This window comes from Chiroxiphia lanceolata, chromosome 17 (genome assembly GCF_009829145.1).
Source record: "Chiroxiphia lanceolata isolate bChiLan1 chromosome 17, bChiLan1.pri, whole genome shotgun sequence".
NCBI classification, from domain to species: Eukaryota; Metazoa; Chordata; class Aves; order Passeriformes; family Pipridae; genus Chiroxiphia; species Chiroxiphia lanceolata.
The window spans coordinates 11,946,325-11,967,436 of record NC_045653.1 but is presented as its reverse complement, the minus strand read 5'-3'; the positions used below and the strand labels follow the sequence as shown (position 1 = coordinate 11,967,436).

At 60.9% G+C, this 21,112-nt stretch overlaps 1 protein-coding gene across 3 annotated transcripts; it reads right to left on the bottom strand.

Moving 5' to 3' along the window:
• Positions 1-4,833: 4,833 nt before the first annotated feature.
• On the bottom strand, positions 4,834-18,432 carry HM13 (histocompatibility minor 13). 3 transcript variants are annotated; one of them, XM_032705095.1, is made up of 13 exons: positions 18,217-18,432; positions 16,870-16,968; positions 15,126-15,208; positions 13,951-14,039; positions 13,089-13,174; positions 12,851-12,976; positions 10,907-10,964; positions 10,245-10,328; positions 9,912-9,948; positions 8,794-8,896; positions 7,926-8,011; positions 6,060-6,154; positions 4,834-5,119 (listed from the first exon to the last, which is right to left on the bottom strand). In XM_032705095.1, exons 1-13 carry the CDS (start codon positions 18,394-18,396, stop codon positions 5,064-5,066), a joined length of 1,182 nt encoding a protein of 393 aa, XP_032560986.1. In that variant the 5' UTR covers positions 18,397-18,432; the 3' UTR covers positions 4,834-5,063. The 3 variants fall into 3 exon arrangements, with proteins under 3 accessions (XP_032560986.1, XP_032560985.1, XP_032560987.1); XM_032705094.1 differs by lacking the exon at positions 6,060-6,154 and adding an exon at positions 5,768-5,957; XM_032705096.1 differs by lacking the exon at positions 6,060-6,154.
• Between the last annotated feature and the right edge of the window lie 2,680 nt (positions 18,433-21,112).

Below are 21,112 nucleotides of genomic sequence, written 5' to 3'. Positions count from 1 at the left end.
GGCCGTGACGTCACCCATTCATAAAACCCCGCGCGCTGTCAGCGCGGCGCCGGGCGGGCGGTGCCCATGGCGACGGGGGCGGGGCGGGGACACACACCTGCAGCCCCCGCGGGGGGCTCCGGGACCCCCACGGAGACAGCGCCGCCCCCACGGGGACACGGGGGCACCAGAACCCTCGCGGGGGCACCGGGACCCCACCGGGGGAACCGGGACCCCGAAGTGACGCGGGCACACGGGCATCCCCACCGGGGACACCCTGTGCCGTGCTGCGCCCCCCCCTCCCCGGTTCGGTGTCTCCCGCTCGCAGCCCAGTCCCGGCGCTCAAACCTCCGTGGAGCTGCTCGGTGGCGGGGTCGCCAGGTTTGGGTTCACCGGGGAGCAGGCAGGAGAGTCAGGCGCTGGGTGCTTGGGGCAGCGCGGGCACGATCCTGCTGCCGGGGAAACCGGCGGAGGTCCCGCTGGTGCGGCTGCAGCCTCCACACGAGAGACAACCAGTCCCTGCCCCGAAGGGCTCCCGGTCCGGGATGTAATTAGGGTTACTGCTAATTAGCCCGCACCTGCGGGGAGGGCAGGCAGCGCTCCGGGACGGCCCCGAGCAGGACCCCGGCACACGCCGAGCAGCGTGAAACGGTGCGGAGGGTAAAGCAGGCAAAGCTGCAGCCTGTACGCTCACGGGCGTGTGCACAGTGACACGCGGGTGTGGGTGCACGTGTGTGCAGACACACAGGGGGTGAGTGTGCGCGTGCTCACACGCGTGCACGCACACACAGATGTGTGTGGAACATACCCAAACACATGCACAGGAAAATTCACGCACATAAACCTATGGAGCACAAACGCAGCCACAAGTGCACACACACGAACACAGAAAGATGGATGCACGTGCAGGTACACACATACACGTGTGCGTGTGTATGCACTCTTATGCACACATACACTCCACCTTGCACACTGTGTGTGTGCCCAGGTGCCAGAGCAGCCCCCCTGCCCTTTGTGGGGGTGGGTTTGGGGGTAAACTCTCCCGTGCCTGCCTTTGCCTCCCCAAGCATGCAGGGAGCCGAGGGCCTCCCCCTCTTTTTCCTCCTCTGGGGGGAACAGCAATCCTGGGGAGCATGGATGGATTTCAACCAGGCCAGTCTGGCTGGGGGGGAGCTGGATCACTCTGTCCCTCCCTGTGTCCCTCCTCCCTGTGTCCCCCAGCCCGGTGCGGTGGCGGTTCCCAGGGTGGGCACGGCGCTGGGGTCGCCCCCTCCATTCAGGGCTCGGCGGAGGGCCCGGTGCTGCCCGGTTCCCACCGCGGCTCTCAAAGCTGCTAATTAGCCCCCATCTGGCGGCAGTGGCCGGGCCGCGGCGGGAGGCCGGGGACATTGTGCGCAGGAATGTCTTTCAGGGCCGCCGGCCGGCCGCCGCCACCGCCAGCTGCGCCGCCAACAATGCCGGGACGGGTCGGACCCTGCGGCCCCGGGCACCGGCCACCCCGGGCGGTGCGGGGACCGGGGACGGCCTTCCCGGCCGTGGTGGGTGTCACGTCACGCGTGGCACAGCCGCCCTGGCACATGTGGCACAGCCACTCCGGCTGCCCCGGCCCATGGGATGCCCCCGGGCAGCAGGACACCCTCGCCCCATCCCTCCTGCGTGTGTTGGGGTGCTGGGGATGAGGTGCTGGGGTTGGGTCTGCTGGTGTGGCTCCGGGACGCTGCTCTGTCCACAGCTGGCCGCGGGGTCCCGGCGTGGCACAGCGCAGCAGTGTTGTCCGGCAGAACACAGAGCTTCATTTCCATCTCAATTCTGGGAACCGGGCGTGCAGAGCGGTAACAGCGGCCTCGGCCATATGGCGCTGGCGGGGCTCAGCCCGGCCGGGGGGGCAGCCGGGGGGCGGCTGCTTTGCGCCGAGCAGGGGTTGCCCGGCAGCCGAGCACATCAAAGCCCCCGGCCGCCCCCTCCTCGCCACGCCGGGACCACACAGGGCACGGCCGCGCCAGGCCAGCGAGGGGCCGCGGAGCTGCCTGTGCTGCTGTGACAGTGGGGACAGGGTACAATCAGCACCCCAGGACCGGCAGCACTCAGTTCTGGCAGTACCCAGCCCCGCACTCTGGCCCGCAGGGCTGGGAGCAGGAGCAGGGAAGGCAGCACAGACAGCACAGGTCAGGCTGGGGGACCCCCCCAGTGACCAGGACCCCCAAACTGGGGCTGTTCCTGCCCTGGCTGGGGTTGAGCTGTATCCAGGTCCCCTCTCCCGGTGCCATCCGCAGGTCAGCCCTGGGGCTGCACTGAGCCTCCAGCCCCCCATGTCCACAGGAGGATGCTGAGCCAGGGTTGCAGATGTGCTGGGGCTGCCAGCACAGCTGGAGCAGGGCCGAGGCCTGAGAAAGCCCCTGCGCATTCCCCTCCCGCCTTCTCCCTTCCCGTTCCCAGCTCCATCCGCTGCAGCCCAGACCAGCTGGAGCCAGGCAGCCCTTCCTGGGATTTATTCCAGCTTCCTGCCCCTCCTCGCCGGCAGGCTGGGGCTGGGGCTGCTCTTGGCTGCTTCCTCTCCCACTCGCAGCCGCCGTCCGGGCGCCACTGCTGGCACCCACCACCCCCTGGGACCCTGGGTCTCATCACCAGCACCCACTGCCCCCTGGGACCCTGGATCTCACTAGCAGCACCCATCACCCCGTGGGACCCTGGCTGTCACCACCATGGCCAGGCATCCCCAGCTCTGCCTCATGGGGCATGAGGTGCAACTGCAGAACCCCATCACCCATCATCTCCCATCCCACCAGCTGCATCCCTGCTGCAGTGGGGAGGCTCCACAGGGCTCTTGGGACAAGCAGCCCCAGCGTGTCCCCCCCTCACCTCAGCACCCCTCCAAACATGAAACAACCATCCCCCTGCCTGGTGTCTGCACCCAGGTGTGCCCCCTGTGCACCCCTAGCTCAGCCCCTACCACCCCATTGCAATTCCCGATGGGAGCTTGGCATGAGGGGAGGGCGCCCAGGGGCTCACTCCCCTGGCCGGTGGGCACCTACACCACTGCCCCGAGGGGAGGTGAGTGGGTGGGTGAGGATCATCCCAAACCCCACAGCTGCTGGCAGCAGAACAGGCAGCTCTAGCCCTTGCCGTGGCTGGGTGCAGATAAGTAGATGGAGGTTTCCTGCTGGAGCCAGCACATCCATGTTTCCGCAGCCCCCTCCCTGAGCCAGAAGGATCCTGCAGAGAGGGGAAGGTGGCCCAGTGGAGGTCCAGACTCAGTGGAGCCGTGTGGCCGCGGCAGTGCCGGGAGCGGAGGTGCCACAGCCCCAGGTGCAGCAGGCGAGGGAACCGGGGACTGCCACGGCGCCGGCTCTGCTGGCGGCTCCTTCCAGAGCCCAACACACTTCCTTCCTCCTGGCCAGCCCCAGCTTATCGGCCAGGCAGGGCAAAGGGTGACCCTGCTCTCCCCTCCCCAGGCCTTCCGCTTCCCCGCAGCCCCAGGAAAGCTCCTGACCACACTCCCACCACACCTACTGTGGGCACAAGCTCCCCCTCCCCCCTGCCGAGTTTTGGAGGGTAGCAGGGAGGCAGGAGAGTGAGCAATGCTGGCGCTGGTGACCTTGTGCACCCCCCAACCTGCTCCTGCAGCCCTGGGGGGCTCTGGAGGCTGCGTGCGAGGCCATGGGGACAGCAGCTCACACCACCCGAAGCCAGGGAGGATGCAGAGCCTCACAGGATGCATTGCCAGCCCCACACCAGGGGACGCACACCCTCATGCCGTGGTGGGGAGGGGGTCCTGGCTTGGGGCAGGGTGCTGAGCCCCACGGCAGAGCCAGAGTCCTTTTCCACAGAACACTGGAGGCTGGTGAAATCACATCTGGAGTCTAGACTCAGCGACTCGGTGGGCCGGGCCTGGCGGCCGTGCTGTGCCCAGGCCCTGCTGCACACTGTTTGCTTAGCTGGAGGTATTTAATTGGAATTAAAGTGGCCCCTCTTGTTTTTGCGGACAGGGCTGTTGGAAAAGGAGCTGTAAGTCATAGAAAACATCTGTAGGAGCCTGCGAAGGGTCATTAGATGGCAGAACGCAAGGCGCCACTTTTAGTGCTCGCAGCCGGCGCGGGGAATAATGGTTCAATACGGCTTTTGTGGAGGGGCTGCCAAGCCAGCAAACACTTTCTATTTATTCTGGCAGTGGGCATGGCCAGAGGGATGCAGGATCCTCCACATGCGGGCCCCAAGGACGGGCAGGGAGGACACTGCCAGTGCTGCAGGACACAGGGCAGCTGGTCCCAGTGGGAGCCGAGGCGGCTGCTGGAGCTGCCCCTGCCTGCAGCTGCCTGAACCATCCCCAGACCCTGACTGCAGCCCCTCTAGCCCCCATGCCTGCACCAGCATCCCCTGCCCATTCCAGCCCCAGGGGCTGCAGAATGGTGTCTGGCTCCCTGCAAGGAAGGGGGGACAACCCATCCTCTCTTCATCCCACTCTGGGGCTGAGTTTGGGGTCTCCCACCTCTATCCCACATGTGTGCGCTCCCCCAGGCCGTGGGGGCTCAGCCCCAGCTCACTGAGCCCCCCCACATCTGAGGCAGAGCACGTCCCCACCCTGTGGGGTTCCTGCACCCCGATCCCTGCTCAGCCAGCCCTGCTCCAGGGCCAGACCCGGCTCAAACCAATCTTGGGAGTCAGAGACTGTGGTCCTAAATCTGGGTGCTGCAGAGTGGGGGCCAGGCTGGGGGAAGGCCGAGTGCCAGAGGATTGGGAGGGGGAAGGGGACGGTCACTTGGAAACAGCCAGACAATGGCCACTGGCCCCACTGGGGGGAGGCAGGTGAGCCGGACACTGATCCCGGTGCCAGCTGAGTGAGGGCACGACCAGCACTCCTTCCTTCAACATGGTTTAATATGAGAGAAAGCAAATGCACAATACAAAATTTAAAAACTGGCGTACATCGATACCCCACCTGGGTGGCTGCTCCGACACACACAACACGATGCTCTTGCACAATTGTTTCATCGCCTGTCACTTGCAGAGGGTCTGGAAGGGCCCCAGCCCAGTGGTGCCGGGCATGGCCCACGGGCAAGGTCACTTCTCCTTCTTGGAGGCTTCTGTCAGCTCTTCTTTGGAGGCCCCCGGCGCCTCCTTGGGGATTGAGCTCTCCTCGTAGCTGGGGATGAGAAGGACAAGAGGAAGGAATGAGTGGGGCCAGCCCCTCCCTGGGGACAGAGCTCTGTGCCACATTGGGACAGCCCAGGCCATGGCCTCCTTGGGGTCTGTTCTGCTGCCGTGGCTGTGCCAAGGAAGGGGTGGCTCCAGCCAACGGCCCCCAGTGTGGGAACCCCTATGGGGCAGAGCCCAGGCAGAGAGACGAGTGATGTGACCCTCCTGGACATGTCCAGGGATGGGGTGGTCCCAGCCAGGGACCAGCTCTGTACCCGGGGTCTGTCCTTGCTCCCAAGAGCACCACTGGATATTCTGGATAGCACACACTTTCCCTGGTTGAGCCCTGGTGCCAGCGGGGCCAGTTAATGGGGGAGCTGCAGCAAGACCAACAGCAGCGATCCCCCCGGAGTCTCGCTCCTCTGGCTGCAAACTCCCTCCAGCAACGGCCCCAGGGCTCTGGCAAAGAAAACCCAGGAATGCTGCTTTCAGCAGAAAGGAAAACCAGGGCAGAGATGTCGAATCCTCTCGCCCTTCCCAGTCTCCTATCTCAGACTGGGAGAGAATCCGGCCCACAGCAGCAAGGCGACAGCTCCAGCTTCTGCCCAGGGAGCGGGGAGAGCTGGGAATGGGCAGAGCTGGGACCTGCCCCTACCTGGCCAGAGCGACAGACAGGGGGCCCCAGCGGCAGCGGCTACATGGCACTGGGGCTCTGCTGCCGGCGTCGGCGGGGACAGGACAGTTTCTGCTGCATGGAATCAGCCAGGCTGGCAGGCGAGCCAGACACCGTGGGGAAGTGGGTAAGTCTTGGTGTGTGTGGCAAGATTTCAGCAGAGGATTCGTAGCTGCAGGAGAGAGGAAGCAGGAGGGGAAAGACAAGGACAGAAAGGAGAGGGGGAGAGAGAGAAAAGCAGAAGAGTTCTGGAGTGAAAGCACTGAGGACCCACCACCCTGTGCAGGCAGCCTGGCATCCCCCCTCCAGCTGCTGGCACCTGCTGGTTCGGGCTGGGGACTCTCCTTGCCTGCAGATCCCAGGGCAGGGCTGCAGAATGGAAAAGTGAGCACTGAGACTTGGGGTTAAGGCATCTTCCACTGGCATGAGCTGAGCCAGGCAGCTGGAGCCCATGGAAGGCAGGCCTGGGCAGTGGGGAGGCAGCAGTGGGCAGGAGGCAGAGCAATGCAGCAGAGCCTGCCCTGCTGCTCGAGGACACCGTGTCCCCAGACGTGAGGGGCAGGAGGGGTTCCCACTGCCAAGGGAGGCAGAGCAGAGCTTGCTGCCTAGCCTAGGGAGGCTTGGAAAGGCTGGGAGCCATGGAGTTGATCCCAGTGTCACCCACCTCTGCTCCATCAGCACCTCTTCCCCTGCTCGCTCCCACCCTGCCTGCAGACCCTCACTGCTGCAAGACACCATGTGCAAGCAGAGACCACAGGGAGCTGCCAGCTCCAGGGAGGATCAGGGTGCACCGAAGCACACAGGGGAGCTACACCTGGTGGGATTCCTGCGGTGAGAGCCACTGCCCTCCAGGCACCAGTCCCATGGAATCCCACTTCCTCTGCCTGCAACTGGAGCCACTTCAAGGGAGGTCTGGACCCCAGGGGCAGTCAAGGTTGCAACCTCCCAGCATCCTGCCTTGCCCTGGCAGCACTTTGCTGCTGGAGCAGCTCGTGCAACTGCTCTGGGGGGCACTAGCCTCTGGCTGCCAGGCTCCCCGGGTGCAGGCCGGCCTTGCAGCTCGCCTCTCCCCAGTTTCCTGGCAGGAGGTGCTGCTGCTGTCAGCTGATGAGTCACGGCGCTGGGGAGAGCGGCTGCAGGATCCCAGGTGCACAGGAAGGACGATCCCAGGACACTCAGCGCCTGCAGCAGCGTTGTCAGAAGCAAGCAAACATCAAAGGAGGGGCAGGTGCGGCAGGGCTGGGGACCAGCCCAGCTGAGAGCCGCTGGGAACACACATACCTGCATCTCCCAGGGGAGGGGAGAGGAGGGGAGGGAGGGCAGCTGGCTCCCTGCTGCGCCCAGTTTCCCTCTGAGCAGGCTGGGAGCTCAGGAAGGCTCCCCAGGCAGGGGCACTGGGGAGGCTAAAGGGTATGTGGCCTTACTTTAGGATGTTCCCTTCCCTCCTCTGCCTCCAGCTGCTCTGAGCCACCACCGAGCCTTGAGCACAGCAGAGAAACAGCTCTCAGGCAGGGCAGGCCATGCTCTGTGTGACTCAGAGGGAAAGCCCAGGCAGGAGGCCAGAGCTGCCCACTGACAGCAACAGGCAAATGCCTGGACAGGCTGAGAGAACAGCTGGAGCACAACAGCACAGCACAGGCCCCCTTCCTCTTCACCCACAGTCCCCAGAGCAGGAAGACTGCTGTGAACCAGGAGACTTGAGCCGAGTGGGGAGTGTGGGATGTGCTTGAACCAGCCCTGGCTGCTCTCACAGCTGGCTCTGGCTCCGCTCTTCCCCACCCACGGGCCCTGGGACACAATGACCGAGTATCTCCACACCAGGTGTGCAGTCCCACCCTCCCCTGCCTGCCAGCGCACGGGAAGGGTTTGTCACTGGGGCGTAAAGCAATACCAGGTGCTGCCTGCCCGCCTGCTGGTACCGCACCACAGCTCCCACCCAGCTCCTGGGAGAGGGCTGGAGCCAGGACTGGCGTGTACGAACACAGACCCGCTCCCTCCACCCACGCACGTGCCGGCGCACACCCAGAGCACGCCCCGGGTGAACCCGCCCCTCCAGCTGTGCCCGGGCGTGGGAACATCTGCACGCTCGGTGTGCTCCAGTGCCGCCGGCAAAACAGCTCCGTCCCCAGCTGAGGCTCACCTGAACATTTCGGTTACTTCTCCCTTTGCCAAGGCCACGAGGAGTGGGAATCCGATGCAGGCGGGGACCAGGTACAGCAGAGCAGGCTGAGGGGGAGGAAAACAACTGTTAAACCAAACCACAAATCACCCCTCGGGAGAAGTGTGAGGCAAGCTGGCCTTGTCCCCTCTGCACCCACTGTGTTTGTCATGGCACTGCACAGAATGTAAACACCCCAAAAAGCAGCCTTGAGAGCCAAGTTAGAGCTGCACCAGCCCAAAATTAGATTGGATATTAGGAGAAAATTCTTCCCTGTGATGGCAATGAAGCACTGGCACAGGTTGCCCAGAGAAGCTGTGGCTGCTGCATCTCTGGAAGTGTTCAAGCCTAAGCTGGACAGGGCTTGGAGCAGCCTAGCCTACTGGAATGTGTCCCTGTCCATGGCAGGGGGTTGGAATGAGATGGTCTTTGAGGTCCCTTCCAACCCAAACCATTCTGGGATTCTGTGGAAATCCTTGCCATGAGGTCCCACTGGGCTACCAATACACCCAGGGCCCCTGTGCAGACCACGCCATACAGGCTCCCAGGGCCCCCTGCAGCACAGCCAGGAGGTGCTCAGGGCAGCTTGGCTGCAAAGAGCCATAAACCACAGGGCAGCCTGGCTGAGGGGCTGCTGTTGAAAACGCAGGATCTGTGCCCCGAACAGGTCTCTGCTCCAGCCAGGCACACAAGCTTTGGGCAGGGAAAAGTACAGGCAGGCACTGGAAAAATCAAACCCAAGAGAAGGAACACATTCTACTTTTTCCTGGCAGGATGCAGGAACCTCGTGGCCAAGCTGGCCTGACCCTCTTGGACGTGCATCTGTGGGGCACAGCACGGCAGAGCTCACCTGGGCGTGCTTGAAGATGTGCATGATGAATATGGTGAGGCCCAGCCCGAAGATGTAGGCCACAAAGCTGGTGTAGAAATACGTGTGCGTGTTCTTCTTCAGGCTATAGGGAAAGGGAAGAGCCCAGTGACCTCAGGTCTGGAATGCCAGTGGCCAAAAATGGAGTTGGCCCAGTGCTCTCATCCATCTGCCACCAACGCTGGGGTGTGGGGAGCAATGCTCTGCCTCTACAGCCCCCGGTGCTGTGGGGGCACTGTGGGATTTGAGGGGGTGACATCCAAGTTAGGGGCTGGAGAAGGGAAGGAGACAAGCAATCCTGCTGCTGGATGGTGACTGGGAGGAGAGGAATTGGTGCTGGGACCCAGGGAGAGGGTCCCACTTTCTTGAGGGAGACCGGGCTGTCCCTGGCTCTCAGCAGGTGCTGTTTTATCACAGGGCAGGCCACGGGAACTGGGATTCCCAGCAGGTGCAGGCAGGATGTGGGTGGCAACACCTGGAAGAGCTGGCACAGACCAGAGGGTCTGTGCAACGGGAGCGGGGCCACATCACCACAGTCACACGGAGCGCCCCGTTCCCTGGAGCCTTTCCGTGTGGGACAACTGCTCCAGCTTGGCCGTAGGTGCAGCTCCCCTGTGTGGGAAGGAGCTGCTTCCTCCAACGTCAGTGGCAACCTGGAGGCAGCCAGCGCTGCCAGGCACTGATTTGCATCCACGCGAGCACCTCCCAGGTGCCAGCACGCCCGGCTGTTTCCCACGCTGTCCTGGCTTCCTCTTGCTGCCCTCCCCTCCTCAGTTCCAGGCAGCTGGGGAGCCTCCCCAGAGCTGTTACGTGCTGCTGCCCCGACCCCCATCCCTGTGCTGCCTGTCCTACAGCAATGTCTGAACTCAAACCACTCACCCCAAGCACTCAGGATGTACCCACAGAGCCAGCACGGCTCAACTCTGCCCTTCCAAAAGCTTCTCCTTACACTCCCCTCATCCCAGGTCCCCACGCTCAGCCCTGGAGGGGAGCACACGAGTGCACTCCTGGCTCACCCTTCCCCTTTTTCCTCTACAAGAGCAGCTCAAATATGCTGGAAGACCCAACCTGCCGGAGACCCTTCCCTGCCGCCCACTCACCTGATGTCAAACCGCAGCAGCAAGGCAATGAAGATCCCTGTGGGGAGAAGGGAACAATGAGGGGCTGGAGGCAGCAGGGAAGGGGCAGCGAGGGGCTGGAGGAGCAGAGAAGGCTGAGGCAGGGCAGGACCCGCGGTGGTGCTCCAGTGCTGTGCCTGGGCTGACAGTGCCCTCTCGTGGCACAGGGCACCGGGACAGCACCAGGATCTGCTGGGAGCTCCATCAGGAGACCCCCAGGGCTCCGGTGTGGCCAAGGGCAGAGTGAGGCACCCGCTGAGCTCCCCACAGCCCCCTCAAGGGATCCCAGTCCCATCCTCCCTCTTCTGCCCTTACCTGGAATGACAATGTCTCCCAGTCCCAGCATGGCAAAGTTGTCAGCTTCCAGTCCCTTCTCCAGCAGGTCCTGAGGGAAAACCACTGCAAGGAGCAGACAGAGTCACAGTGAGTGGGAGTGTCTCTGCTGAGCAGACCCCAGGCCCAGTGGTCCTGGCAAATAAGGACCAGAGCAGGATAGGACCCCTGTTCCTGTACTCAGCCCCCTCCTCCCTTTGTTCTCCTTCCTGGGACAACTCCAGGATGAGAAACCATTGGGTTCACAGTCAGTCCTGTGTGCAGGTTTCAACCCCAGCTCCCAAGACTCAAACTACTGTGTGCTCCACTGCAGTACAAGTTCACCTTTCCAGCTCTTTTGTGGATCTGTGGGGCTTTTTTTGAGGTGCGGGAGTTTTTTTTGTTGCTGTGTTTTGGATTTTTTTTACGAGCAGGTGAAATTGTCCACTCTGGAGGTGCAGACTGACCCAGACAGATCAGGGCTCTGCAAATCATCCCTCTCCAGAGACCTGGCCTGGCTTGGGGCTGGTCAGTGACAGGGAGTCTGAGGGGTCATTAGCAGAAAAGCTTCCTGCACACCCCCCCCACTCTGAGCCATCTCCAGGGGTGGAGGGCAGACAGGGCAGGGACAGCAGCAGAATGGACTCCAGGGAAGATCTACTCACGTTTTATTGGGGCCTCAAATGATTTGGCAACCGTCACCATCACATTGGTGCCAAAGACCTAGGGGCAAGCAGAGGAGTCCAGGGTGACCACAGCTGCACAGGAGCACACACACACACACTCAGCTACACCCTCACCCCAGGGCCAGGAGTGGCCTCAGCGGCAGAAAATAGCTAAAAGATACCAAAATGCGGGCAGAGGAGCCCTGCAAGTGAGCCCACTGCCCAGGGGAGGGGGCACAAGGTGGCACTTGGGGAGGTGGGCACGTCACAGCTGTCCTGCTCTCAGAGCAGCACGGGGAGAGCACTCACATTGCAGAGCTGCTGCCCACCCCCCAGCCCTGTGCCTCAGTTCAGCTCTAATTTGTGGGCTCTGTCAAAAGTCCAAAAGGAGGGTCCCAGCTCAGGAGCTTCCAGCAGGGACAGGAACAAGTGTCAGATCTGCTGTAGTTTGCTCTGAGGTCATTTACTTGCACAGCCCTATCAGCTGTAAATACTGGCAGCGTTTGGGGGGTGGACTGTAAACACCAAGGGCAGCCACCCTGATCTCTGCTCCTCTCCACCTCCAAGCCTCCAGTCCAGCAGGCACAAAAAACAGGTTAGCAGTGGGTGAACAAGATCCTAGAGCCAGGGATTAAAGGGAAACCTTAAAGCATCAGATTAAGCCCCGTAAGGTGCAGCAAGCTCTGGGCATTGCTGTGGAGCGACAAGGACTCCACAGTGGGACTAGGGAAAACCACCACATGCAAATTCACCCCAAGACTATGTGGGGGCAATAGCATCGACCCACTGAGCAGATCTCCTTCCTTCTTGAAACCTTCCCGGCATCTCACTGTGATTGAATCCATGCTAAGATCCAAGTGACTGGTCCCTGCAGAGGGGCACAGCAAGAGGGTCTCCACTTCAAGACAGCCCCTCCATAAAGCTCTGACAACACTCTGATCTCCAGGGAAGCCGAGGTGGGAGACAGCCAGCAAGTGGAAACCAGCGAGGGGTGAACTCATTGTCTCCAAAGCATTGGGAAGACACTCACATACCAAGCAGGGCATGAGACTCCAGGTGTGCTAAGGCAGAAGGCTGAGTCCTCTCCAGCTGAGAGTTGTGTGGAGGAAGTGGCCCACAGGCTAAAAAACCACAGAGCCCAGACTGTTAACGAGCCTGTGAAACAGGGGCAGTACCAACCAGTAGCCAGGCTTAAATAGGGATTACTCAGGCAGCTGCAGAGCTGCTGGACAGACCTCAAGGTATACAAGGCTCTCAGACATTTGGAAACATGGTGATTCAGAAGGCGGAGGCAGCAGGAAGGACTGGGGAATATGGATGTTACAAGGACAAATATTCACCCATGGCTGGAGGGGAGCACACGACTGCACTCCTCCCTTCCCCTTCCCCTTTTCCTCTACAAAAGCAGCTCAAATACACTGCAGGAAATAAGGAAAACCTCAAAATGAAGAAGTCAGGGTGCTGCACTGGCTGAGGGAAAGAGACTGGAAGCATTCCAGGGTCTGATCTCCTCCGTGCAAGGGAACAGAAGGACACTAACAAAACTGGCAGATGACAGAGCCGGGGCACAGCTCATACAAGCAGGATCAGTGTGCCCCAGAGCAGCCTCCAGCCCACTCAACAGCTCTGTCAGGCATTGGGAAGACCACAGTGGGGAACTCAGAACCGGATATGACACACATCAAGTACACCACAACAACCCTGACGAGGTCCCCGCCAGCCCTGGGCTCTCTGAGCCAGAGATTAAAAGAAAACCCATTTGCTGAGCCACGTTCTGCCACTGTGGATTCTGTCATCAACCCCACCACACTCCTCTGGGCTGAGAAAGTGGAAATCCTGACTGCAAACGTGTGTCCAGCCAGCGTGGTGCCTCCCCCAGCCAGCGGAGAGGCGTAATGCCAGGCTTGTGCTTCCGACAACGGCCTGTGGAACGCGCCCGTTTACCCAGAACACATCGTAGATGAAGAGGCCCCCAAGCAAGATGCAGCCGGTGCTGACGTTGTTCAGGTGCAGCAGCTCCACCCCGTTGAGGGAGAACGCCAGCCCGAAGAGATTGTTGGCAATCCAGTGCTGAGAAGGACAGGAAAAGGAGATTTGGGTCCCACTGCTCACGGGACCCCCACCTAGAATGGGAAGGGGTCCGTGCCTGATCCAGCCCCGTCCCCAGCTCTGCCTTGCTTACCTTTCTCAGCAGGTACCAGACCCCCACAACACTGCTCAGGGCCAGGCACACGAGATCCTTGGTGTCAAACTCGTAATTCACTATTTCTGCAATAAAACAGAGAAGTCAGATTTTGGGCAGGAAGGGCAGCTCCCCTTCCCACGCAGGGCCGAGATCAGCCACTCCACAGCTGGGGAGCACAGTGCTCACATCCCAGAGTGCTCACGTCCCAAACAAGGGGACTGTACCCATGGGACACACGTGCAAACCACCTGTGAGTGAGCAGCTAGGCCCTGGAAAGCCCAGACCTTCTCCTTCAGCCAGACTCTGCACATGGACAACATCCATGATCCTGCTGTCAATAAGGAAATTGGATTCAGGCACTGCCTTAAGCAGTGAGAGGCAAATCTTCTCCCTCTTCCTGTGCCAGTTAACTCCTGGTGGTATTACCAGAGGTATTCCCTTGCCAGTAAAGCTACTGGGCAAGATACTTATCGAAACACCTTCTACCAGTGCAAAGATCTCAATCAGACTAAGGCAGCACAAAAGAGTCAGCACTGTGCTATCCAAGGAGCTTAAATAGAGGCTGTGCATTTAACAGCAGCCACAGCTCCATCCCTACATCACTGCAAGAGGTGTTTCTGGGGTCTTGCTGCCAGCCAGAGGCAGCACAGAGGCAGAGTGCCATCCCAGCTCTGCAGGGACACACAGGGCTCACACTGGCTATGGAAGCACAGTGGGGAGCAAGAGGAGAGTCTCTGAGAAGGTTGTTTCAATTAACTGAAAGTCAGAAGACCAAAAAAAAAAGAAAAAAACCCAACGACCCCAACAGTAAAGGCAGAAAACATTCAGGCTCCCCTGAGAGACCGGTGAGCCAACGTACCCTCCTTGCTCTCCCCGGAGCCCTGGGTGAAGAGGAGCTGGTACTGTTTGTTGGGGAAATTTGCAGGGAAGAATCTGTTCATCATGGGGCTGAAACGAGAGGTGTAGAGAAGGGCAGTTCGACAGAAACCCTGCAGGACACACTGCCCAGCACCTCTCCATGTGAGGGGGCCCCACCCCCCCCCCCAGATGGGGAAATGCCAAATTCTGCCCCATCAGGGATGGGCAGAAGCCACAGCCATACACACGAACTCCTCCTCCCCAGAGGCCTGATCTGCCCATAAATACTCCAGGGTAACAGGACAGAGCAGCACCTGCAGAAAGGGAGGGCCCACCCCAGACCCCACGAGTGCCCCCTGGGCAACCAGAACTGCTTGGGCCACCACTGAACAGTTCTGCCAGAGCACAGCAAAGCTCTTGCCCAGCGCCTGTCTAGGGAAAGCACCTGGTCCCCAACACCCCAGAGCTCAGGAAACAGGAAACCAGTTTGACTTTTTCAGTTACTGAAACAGCCTGAGCTTTCAACACCTCATGCCACACATCAGTGTGAGAGGCCAGGGACGTTCCTGTGAGCTCTGGCTGCCTGTGTCACCCATCCCATAAAGGGCACACGGGTGCTGAGGAGCTCTCCCCTCCACAGGGCAGCAAGGACTGTGCCAAGGGAGGGCTAGGTTGGATATTAGGTCGGGCACTGGAACAAGATTCCCAGGGAAGTGATCACGGCCCCAAGCCCGCCAGAGCAAAAAGAGCATTTGAACAACGCTGTCAGGGACACGGTGGGATTTTTTGCATTGTCTTCTGCAAGGTCAGAAGATGGACTACATCCCTGTGGGTCCCTTCCAACTCAGGATATTTTATGACTCTAAGCCACAGCAGCTCCTCAGGGTGAGCTGGCCTTGTCCCATGATGGTAGCCACTCACACCTCCACAAACTCTCCCAGTGATGCGTACAAAGCACCAGCTCACCGGGACCCCAGGGCTCTGGTTCCCCCACAAGGAAGGGTTCACAGCATGATCTGGCCCTTCCCACCACTAAGGGACAATACCCTAAGAGGCTGTGACAATACCCTAAAGACCTGGCTCTGCTGCAGGGCAACGGTGCTCAAAAACCCCACAATAAACTGAACTGAAGCCTTGGGCAGCCCTGCCCCAGTTACACCCATCCCTGTGCTGTACCTGATGGTGTGGGACAGGGCCAGGATCCCCAGCACGAAGAAATACATGGAAAGCAGAAGATTGATGTACTCTTGAGAGAATATCTGCAAGACAAACCCAGAGAGGGGTTAGTTACCGCAGCATCCTCCCCATCTTCATGCTTCTATCAGCAGCTGCTGTGTCAGTGCTCCAGGGAGATGAGAAGAATAGCTGGAATAACCCAAATTCCTGTGCGCTGAGGGGAAATTTGTTGGAAATAGCCATGTGGTCACAGAACAAGCACAATGGGCCTGCGAGCTATGGTGCATCTGTGAGCTGCTCAGGTCAAAAAATAACTCCAGTGCCGCAGAAAGGAGGCCAGAGCTTCCCCCACGGAGCAGGAAGCGAGGCACTGCTCCTGGGGGCTGCCTCATCCGGGGGGAGCAGCAGCATCCCCTGCCCTAATTAAATTGGGTGTTATTAAAACTTCTGCCCTCCAACACACAGGCTTCCTTACTGAAACACACCCCTACAACCCATCATGGGGGGACCGTGGGGCCCTCTGTGCTCTCCTGGAAGGGAGATCCTGGAATAGGAGAGCACATGGTACGTCAAAGATATGAAAAGGAAGAGCTGCTGATCAGAGCAACTTTAGCAGGGCCACACTGCACATTCAGTGTCTCCATCCCAGCCAGGAGTAACAGGCAGAAAAGGCACTTGAGGAGGTGGGCCTCGAGTTGTGGGCTGCAGGATCCTTACAGCAGCCAGAGGGGCCTGCCAGCAGGATCTAGTGGCTGCTCCATCAGGAGAGACTCAGCAGATGCTTGGCTTTGCTACCGGTGACCTAAGAGGAACAGCAGCCCAGGTGAGCACACAGGCCAACCTGCATTCCTGGGAAAGCAGGGCATGGTGCTATAGAGGCCTAAGCCTGGCTGCTGCAGCAGAGCTGAGCTCTGTGGCTGTGCAGGCTGTGGCATGACCTCACCTTCCAGAGCAGTGGCCACCCAGGAACACCCTGGAATGGACCTGCACAGCACAGCCATCAGCCCACGAGGCTGCTCAAAGCAGGGCAGGAGCCCACAGCTGCTGTGTGGTCACTGCCATTGGCAGAGGAAGGAATGAACTGCACCATTCCCAACTCTGCACCTTAACCCTCACTTCCTGGGCAGCCAGGAGCACCCTGGCACCTTGCAGGCATCCCAGGACAGCCCAGCTGGAAGCTGCCGCTCTGTGCTGCAGCCCCGTGGCTCCTCAGGCCCCTCTGGGAGCTCAGCCACATGCCAGACCTGCATGGGCAGCCCAAGTGCTTCAGGCCAAGACACCTCCACAGGGCCAAAAGCACCTGCTGCTGGGAGCTCCCACCCGTGACTCAGGTCGCCAGACTCTGCCTGTGGGCTCTGCACGTCTAAAAGACCTCACCTGGTCACACAGGGGCTCCCCCAGCCTGCAGCAGACACAGCTCCAGGAGCACAGCACAGAGGCAGCAGCATTCAGCCCTCAGACTCCCCTGGCACCCTCTGTCTCCAGCTTGTGCCCCATCAGGTTGGCCCACGGAGGCAGGAAGAGCTTGGGGCTGTGTTTGCTTCCCGGCAGCTCTCCAGAACCAACCTGTGCACAAACAGGCTCCCATTTCCTCCAAGCTGTGACAATTCATGCAAGAACTGACATCCTCCTGCATGGTGACACCAGAGAGCTCGAGCTGTGCAGCCACTACAGGTTCCCATGCTGGGAGCTCCTGCCAGGCACAGCAGCACGGCTGGCCCTGGCTCCAGTGCCACTCACTTACTTTAAAGAAGAGGTAGAGCCCAAGGAGGGTGCAACTGGCAACAATTGGAAAGCGAGCAGCGTCTCGGCTGGTAATGGTCTCTGGCATCTCCGAGGAGTTCTGGGGAGAGAAGGACAGGACAGCAGTGGATCAGCCCCTGCTCTGGCTTCACACCTAACACAACAAGAGGGGCTCTGTGGGGGTTTCAAGAGGAACAAGGCACCCGCTGGCCCCTGCTGTACCCAGAGGTGAGGCTGTGCCACAGGCAGCGCCTGAGACAGAAGACGCAAACCTCGCACTTTTGCTTCCCAGGGCGACCACAATTCACTGCTTTTGTCCTCTTGGAGAAGGGAAAAAAACCTGTGCTGGGTTGCTCCTTTCTCCCCTGCCCAGAGGGCAGCTGGGCTCCCTATCTGCTCACGCCCAGCCAGCCCCATCTGTGCCACCATCTGTGATCACCCTCTGCATGACGCGTCTCTCCAGCCACCCTCCATCCCTCACCCTGCTCTCGGGACACTCCTCGTGCTCAAAAGCCCCAGATTTATAAGCCTCTTCCAAGACATCTTTGCACCAGCTGAAACAGCCCCTTCCAAGCCACTTCCCACAGGAGACCTTCAGCTCTCAAAGGAGGTGGAGGGCCTGCTCCCTGCCTGCTCTCAGCCCAGCTGGCAGCTGCTCAGAGATTTAATCTCGCCCAGGCAAACACCTGAGGCCGACACAGACCGAGTGCACCTCAGCAGAAGCCCTTGTGCAGCTTGTCATACTGTGCCCAAATTCCAGCTGCATGAGATGAGAACCCCTCCAAACCCCAGCCAGGCCCTGCTCACAGTCCCCAGCTGCCTGGGCTGCCAGGAGCTCCCCTAATATCAGCTGAACCCCATGATGTGAGGCTTAAGGGCACACAAAGAGCTTTTAAAAATACCAGCAGAACAGATTGTGTAGAACAGTCCTTCCTCCTGAGCTGCAGGAGCCCGAGGTTGGGGATTTAAGTCCAGCACAGCGCAGCAGGAGGGGCTGCAGGGACAGCACAGGGTGTGCGGGCAGGAGGGCACGCCCGGACCAGCCCCGATGCTGCGGGGCGGGGGGGGGGGGCAAAGCCATACACGAGACCCCACAGCACAGCTCCTCTTGCGGGGGGACAAGGGACGGTTGTGTTTTGCACCACTTGAATTTATCAGGGCAGTGAGGACGCGCCCCGGGGCACGCCAGCTCCCTCCCCGGGGGTCCCCCGCCTCTCCAGGCCCACCGACGGCTCCAGGGCGAGCGACATGCAGCTGCCCTTCCGCCCGAGGGGGGACCTTGAGGGAGGGGAGGGGTGGGGGGGCGAGGCCTATAGGCCCGTCCGCCCCCCGGGGGCCGAGGGGGTACCTTGCTCTTGGCGCAGCTGACGGAGCGCAGCGCCCCGAAGAAGATGGGCAGCAGCGCCATGAGGACGAGGCTGCCGTAGGCCAGCGCCATGCCCTCGGGGGTGGCGGGCGGGCGGGCGGCGGCGCCGGCCCCGGGCGCGGCCCCGGCGGCGCTGCCGTTGTGCGCCGCGGGCTCCTCCATGGCGGCTGCTCCCACCGCGGTCCGCGCCGACACGTCCCCCTTACCGGCCGGAAGTGCGTCACGACGCAGCGGCGCTGAAGCCGGACACGCCCCTTTCCCCTTTGCCAGGAGAAGGGCAGCGCCCGCGGCACCGCCGGGACCCCCCTGAGACCCCCGGGACTCCCCCGGCACCTCCGCTCCCAACGGGGCTCTGCCTCCCGGCCCGACCCTCCCTGACCACGCCCCGCTGTGTGACGATAGCCGGGGGGTCCCGGCTCCCCAGAGCCCCCCCCGGAGCGCGAGCGGGGAGGTGGCACCTCGAGGCCACCCCTGGAGTGCTGTGTCCAGTTCTGGCCCCTCAGTTCAGGAAGGACATGGAGGGGCTGGAGCAGGTCCAGAGAAGAGCAACAAGGCTGGTGAAGGGACTTAAACACAAGTCCTATGAGGAGAGGCTGAGTGAGCTGGGGTTGTTGAGCTTGGAGAAGAGGAGGCTCAGGGGAGACCTCATCACTCTCAACAACTCCCTGACAGGAGGGGGGAGCCAGGTGGGGGTCGATCTCTTCTCCCAGGCAACTATCAGTAAGACAAGAGGGCATGGTCTTAAGCTCTGCCAGGGGAGGTTTGAGTTAGATATTAGGAAGAAATTCTTTACAGAGAGGGTAATCAGGCATTGGAATGGGCTGCCCAGGGAGGTGGTGGATTCTCCGTCCATGGAGGTTTTTAAAAAGCGACTGGATGTGGCATCAGTGCCATGGTCTGGTAACCACGGCGGTGTTGGATCAAGGGTTGGACTTGATCTCAGAGGTCTTTTCCAACCCAGCTGATTCTATGAGTCTATGATGCCATCAGCCTCCTGGGCTGCCCCTCCATCCAGCCCTGAGTTTCCCTGCCCTTCGCTGTTCTCCAAGGGCCCACCCCTCCTGTCCTTGGGAATTCCACGCTGACCTCTCCCAGCCCACCCCCATGGTCATGCGGGCAAGAGCCCCCTCTGTTAAAAATGCCTCGTAAATGACAGGGAATTCTCCCCTTGTGCTGAACTGGGGCCAGGGCTCTGCTGGAAAATTGGCTGAAATGTGTGTTTTCCTCACAAATATTCCTAAGCCTCTGGCAGCCCAGCTGTGCCACTGAGCCTCCTCCTCCTCTTCTGCCTCCTCCTTCTCCTGGCTGGGGCGAGGGTCTGCTGAGGAGCAAAAACTGGTGAAGGTTTGGGCACAGTGAAATGGTGCTGCCCCAAGCTTAGATCTGAGCCGTGGGCAGGGGATGGGAGCGCAGCAGGGATTAAAATGTAAGTCTTTAATGTTTTAAAAATGTTGTGTTTTTTTTTTTTTCTTTTTAGTAAAAGGAATCTATTTCAGGAGGAGGGTGATTCATAGTTCCATGTTTCAGGCAGAGAGGCAGAGGGCAGATAGGAAGGCCTCCTGGGAGCCCCTCTCTGCAGGGCTGGCGTCCTGCCTGCGATGCTGCCCTCTCCCTGTCGCTGCTGGTCCCACAGAGGAGCACAGGCAGCAGCAGGCAGCGTGCCAGCACACACCCTGCTGCATCCCACCCTGCTGCCTACTGCGGTCCCGCCTGGCATGGCAGGGACTGGCACAGCACAGCTCCTGGCCCCCTCACTGACCCCCTCACAGACCCCTCTGGGTGCCCACCCAGCCCCTAAACCCCAGCCTGGCTTGGGAATCCTCACAAAGTGGCTGTGCAGGGAGAGCCAGGGCAGTCCAGGGCTGGTGTCCTTCTGTGGCCACTTCCTGGCCAGGACCCAGCGGGGCTCCCAATCCAAGGGAAGTGGTGTGAGCAGGGCAGTGGGCACCAGAGCTGATGGCACCAGGGGGAATGGCCACCCAGGGACAGATGGCACTGAGACAGACAGCACTGGGACTGATGGCCACCCAGGGAGGGATGGCAACGGGATGGGTGGCACTGGGGCTGGTAACCACCCAGGGAGGCATGGCACTGGGTTGGATGACACAGGGATGGATGGCCACCCAGCGAGGAATGGCTCTGGGATTGATGGCCACCCAGGGACAGATGGCACTGAGACAAGTGGTTGCCCAGGGCTGGGTGGCACTTGGATGGATGGCACCAGGATGGATGGCCACCCAGGGAGTGATGGCACTGGGACAGGTGGCCACCCAGTGACAGATGGGACTGGGGCCCATGGCCACCCAGGGACCAATGACACTGGGATGGATGGCACTTGGATGGATGGCCACCAAGGGATGAGTGGCACTGGGACAGATGGCCACCCAGTGGCAGATGGCACTGGGATGGATGGCACTGGGGCCAGTGGCCACCCAGGGAGGGATGGCACTGGGATGGCTCTGGAGGGGCTGGTGCCACTGATCCCCAGCACTACCTGCCCCAGGTGTGGGCCCAGCTGGGGGCCACAGGCAGTCCCTGGACCCCCCCCACCAGCCTCCTCCTTCTGCCCTCCCTCCATTTCCCAGCCCCTCGCCGTGGCCCCCCTTGGCCTCTCCTCCCACCCTCCAGCACGGCTGCATTTTTCTGGGTTTGAGCTCATTCTTTCCACTCCCCTCTCTGCCGGCTGCCAACTTTCCATCTCGTGGCCCCCCCGCTGCCTCCTGCCTCAGGGAAACTCTGGCTGCAGCTGCAGGAGGGACCAGCAGCAGCAAAGAGCCCCTGTCCCAGGGGTGCAGCCCTCAGCCCCAGCGTGGCTGACGCCGTGTGAACCACAGCATTGCCTCCAGCAGCACCAGGAACCAGCGTGCCGGGAGCTCCA

Excerpts from the sequence above, each read along its gene's own strand:
- HM13 (XM_032705095.1), bottom strand. The coding sequence starts at position 18,396 with ATGGAGGAGCCCGCGGCGCACAACGGCAGCGCCGCCGGGGCCGCGCCC. Across the intron at positions 12,977-13,088 it reads TCTGGTACCTGCTGAGAAAG|CACTGGATTGCCAACAATCT; the intron begins GTAAGCAAGGCA and ends TGTCCTTCTCAG. Across the intron at positions 8,897-9,911 it reads CTGCTGCGGTTTGACATCAG|CCTGAAGAAGAACACGCACA; the intron begins GTGAGTGGGCGG and ends CTTTCCCTATAG.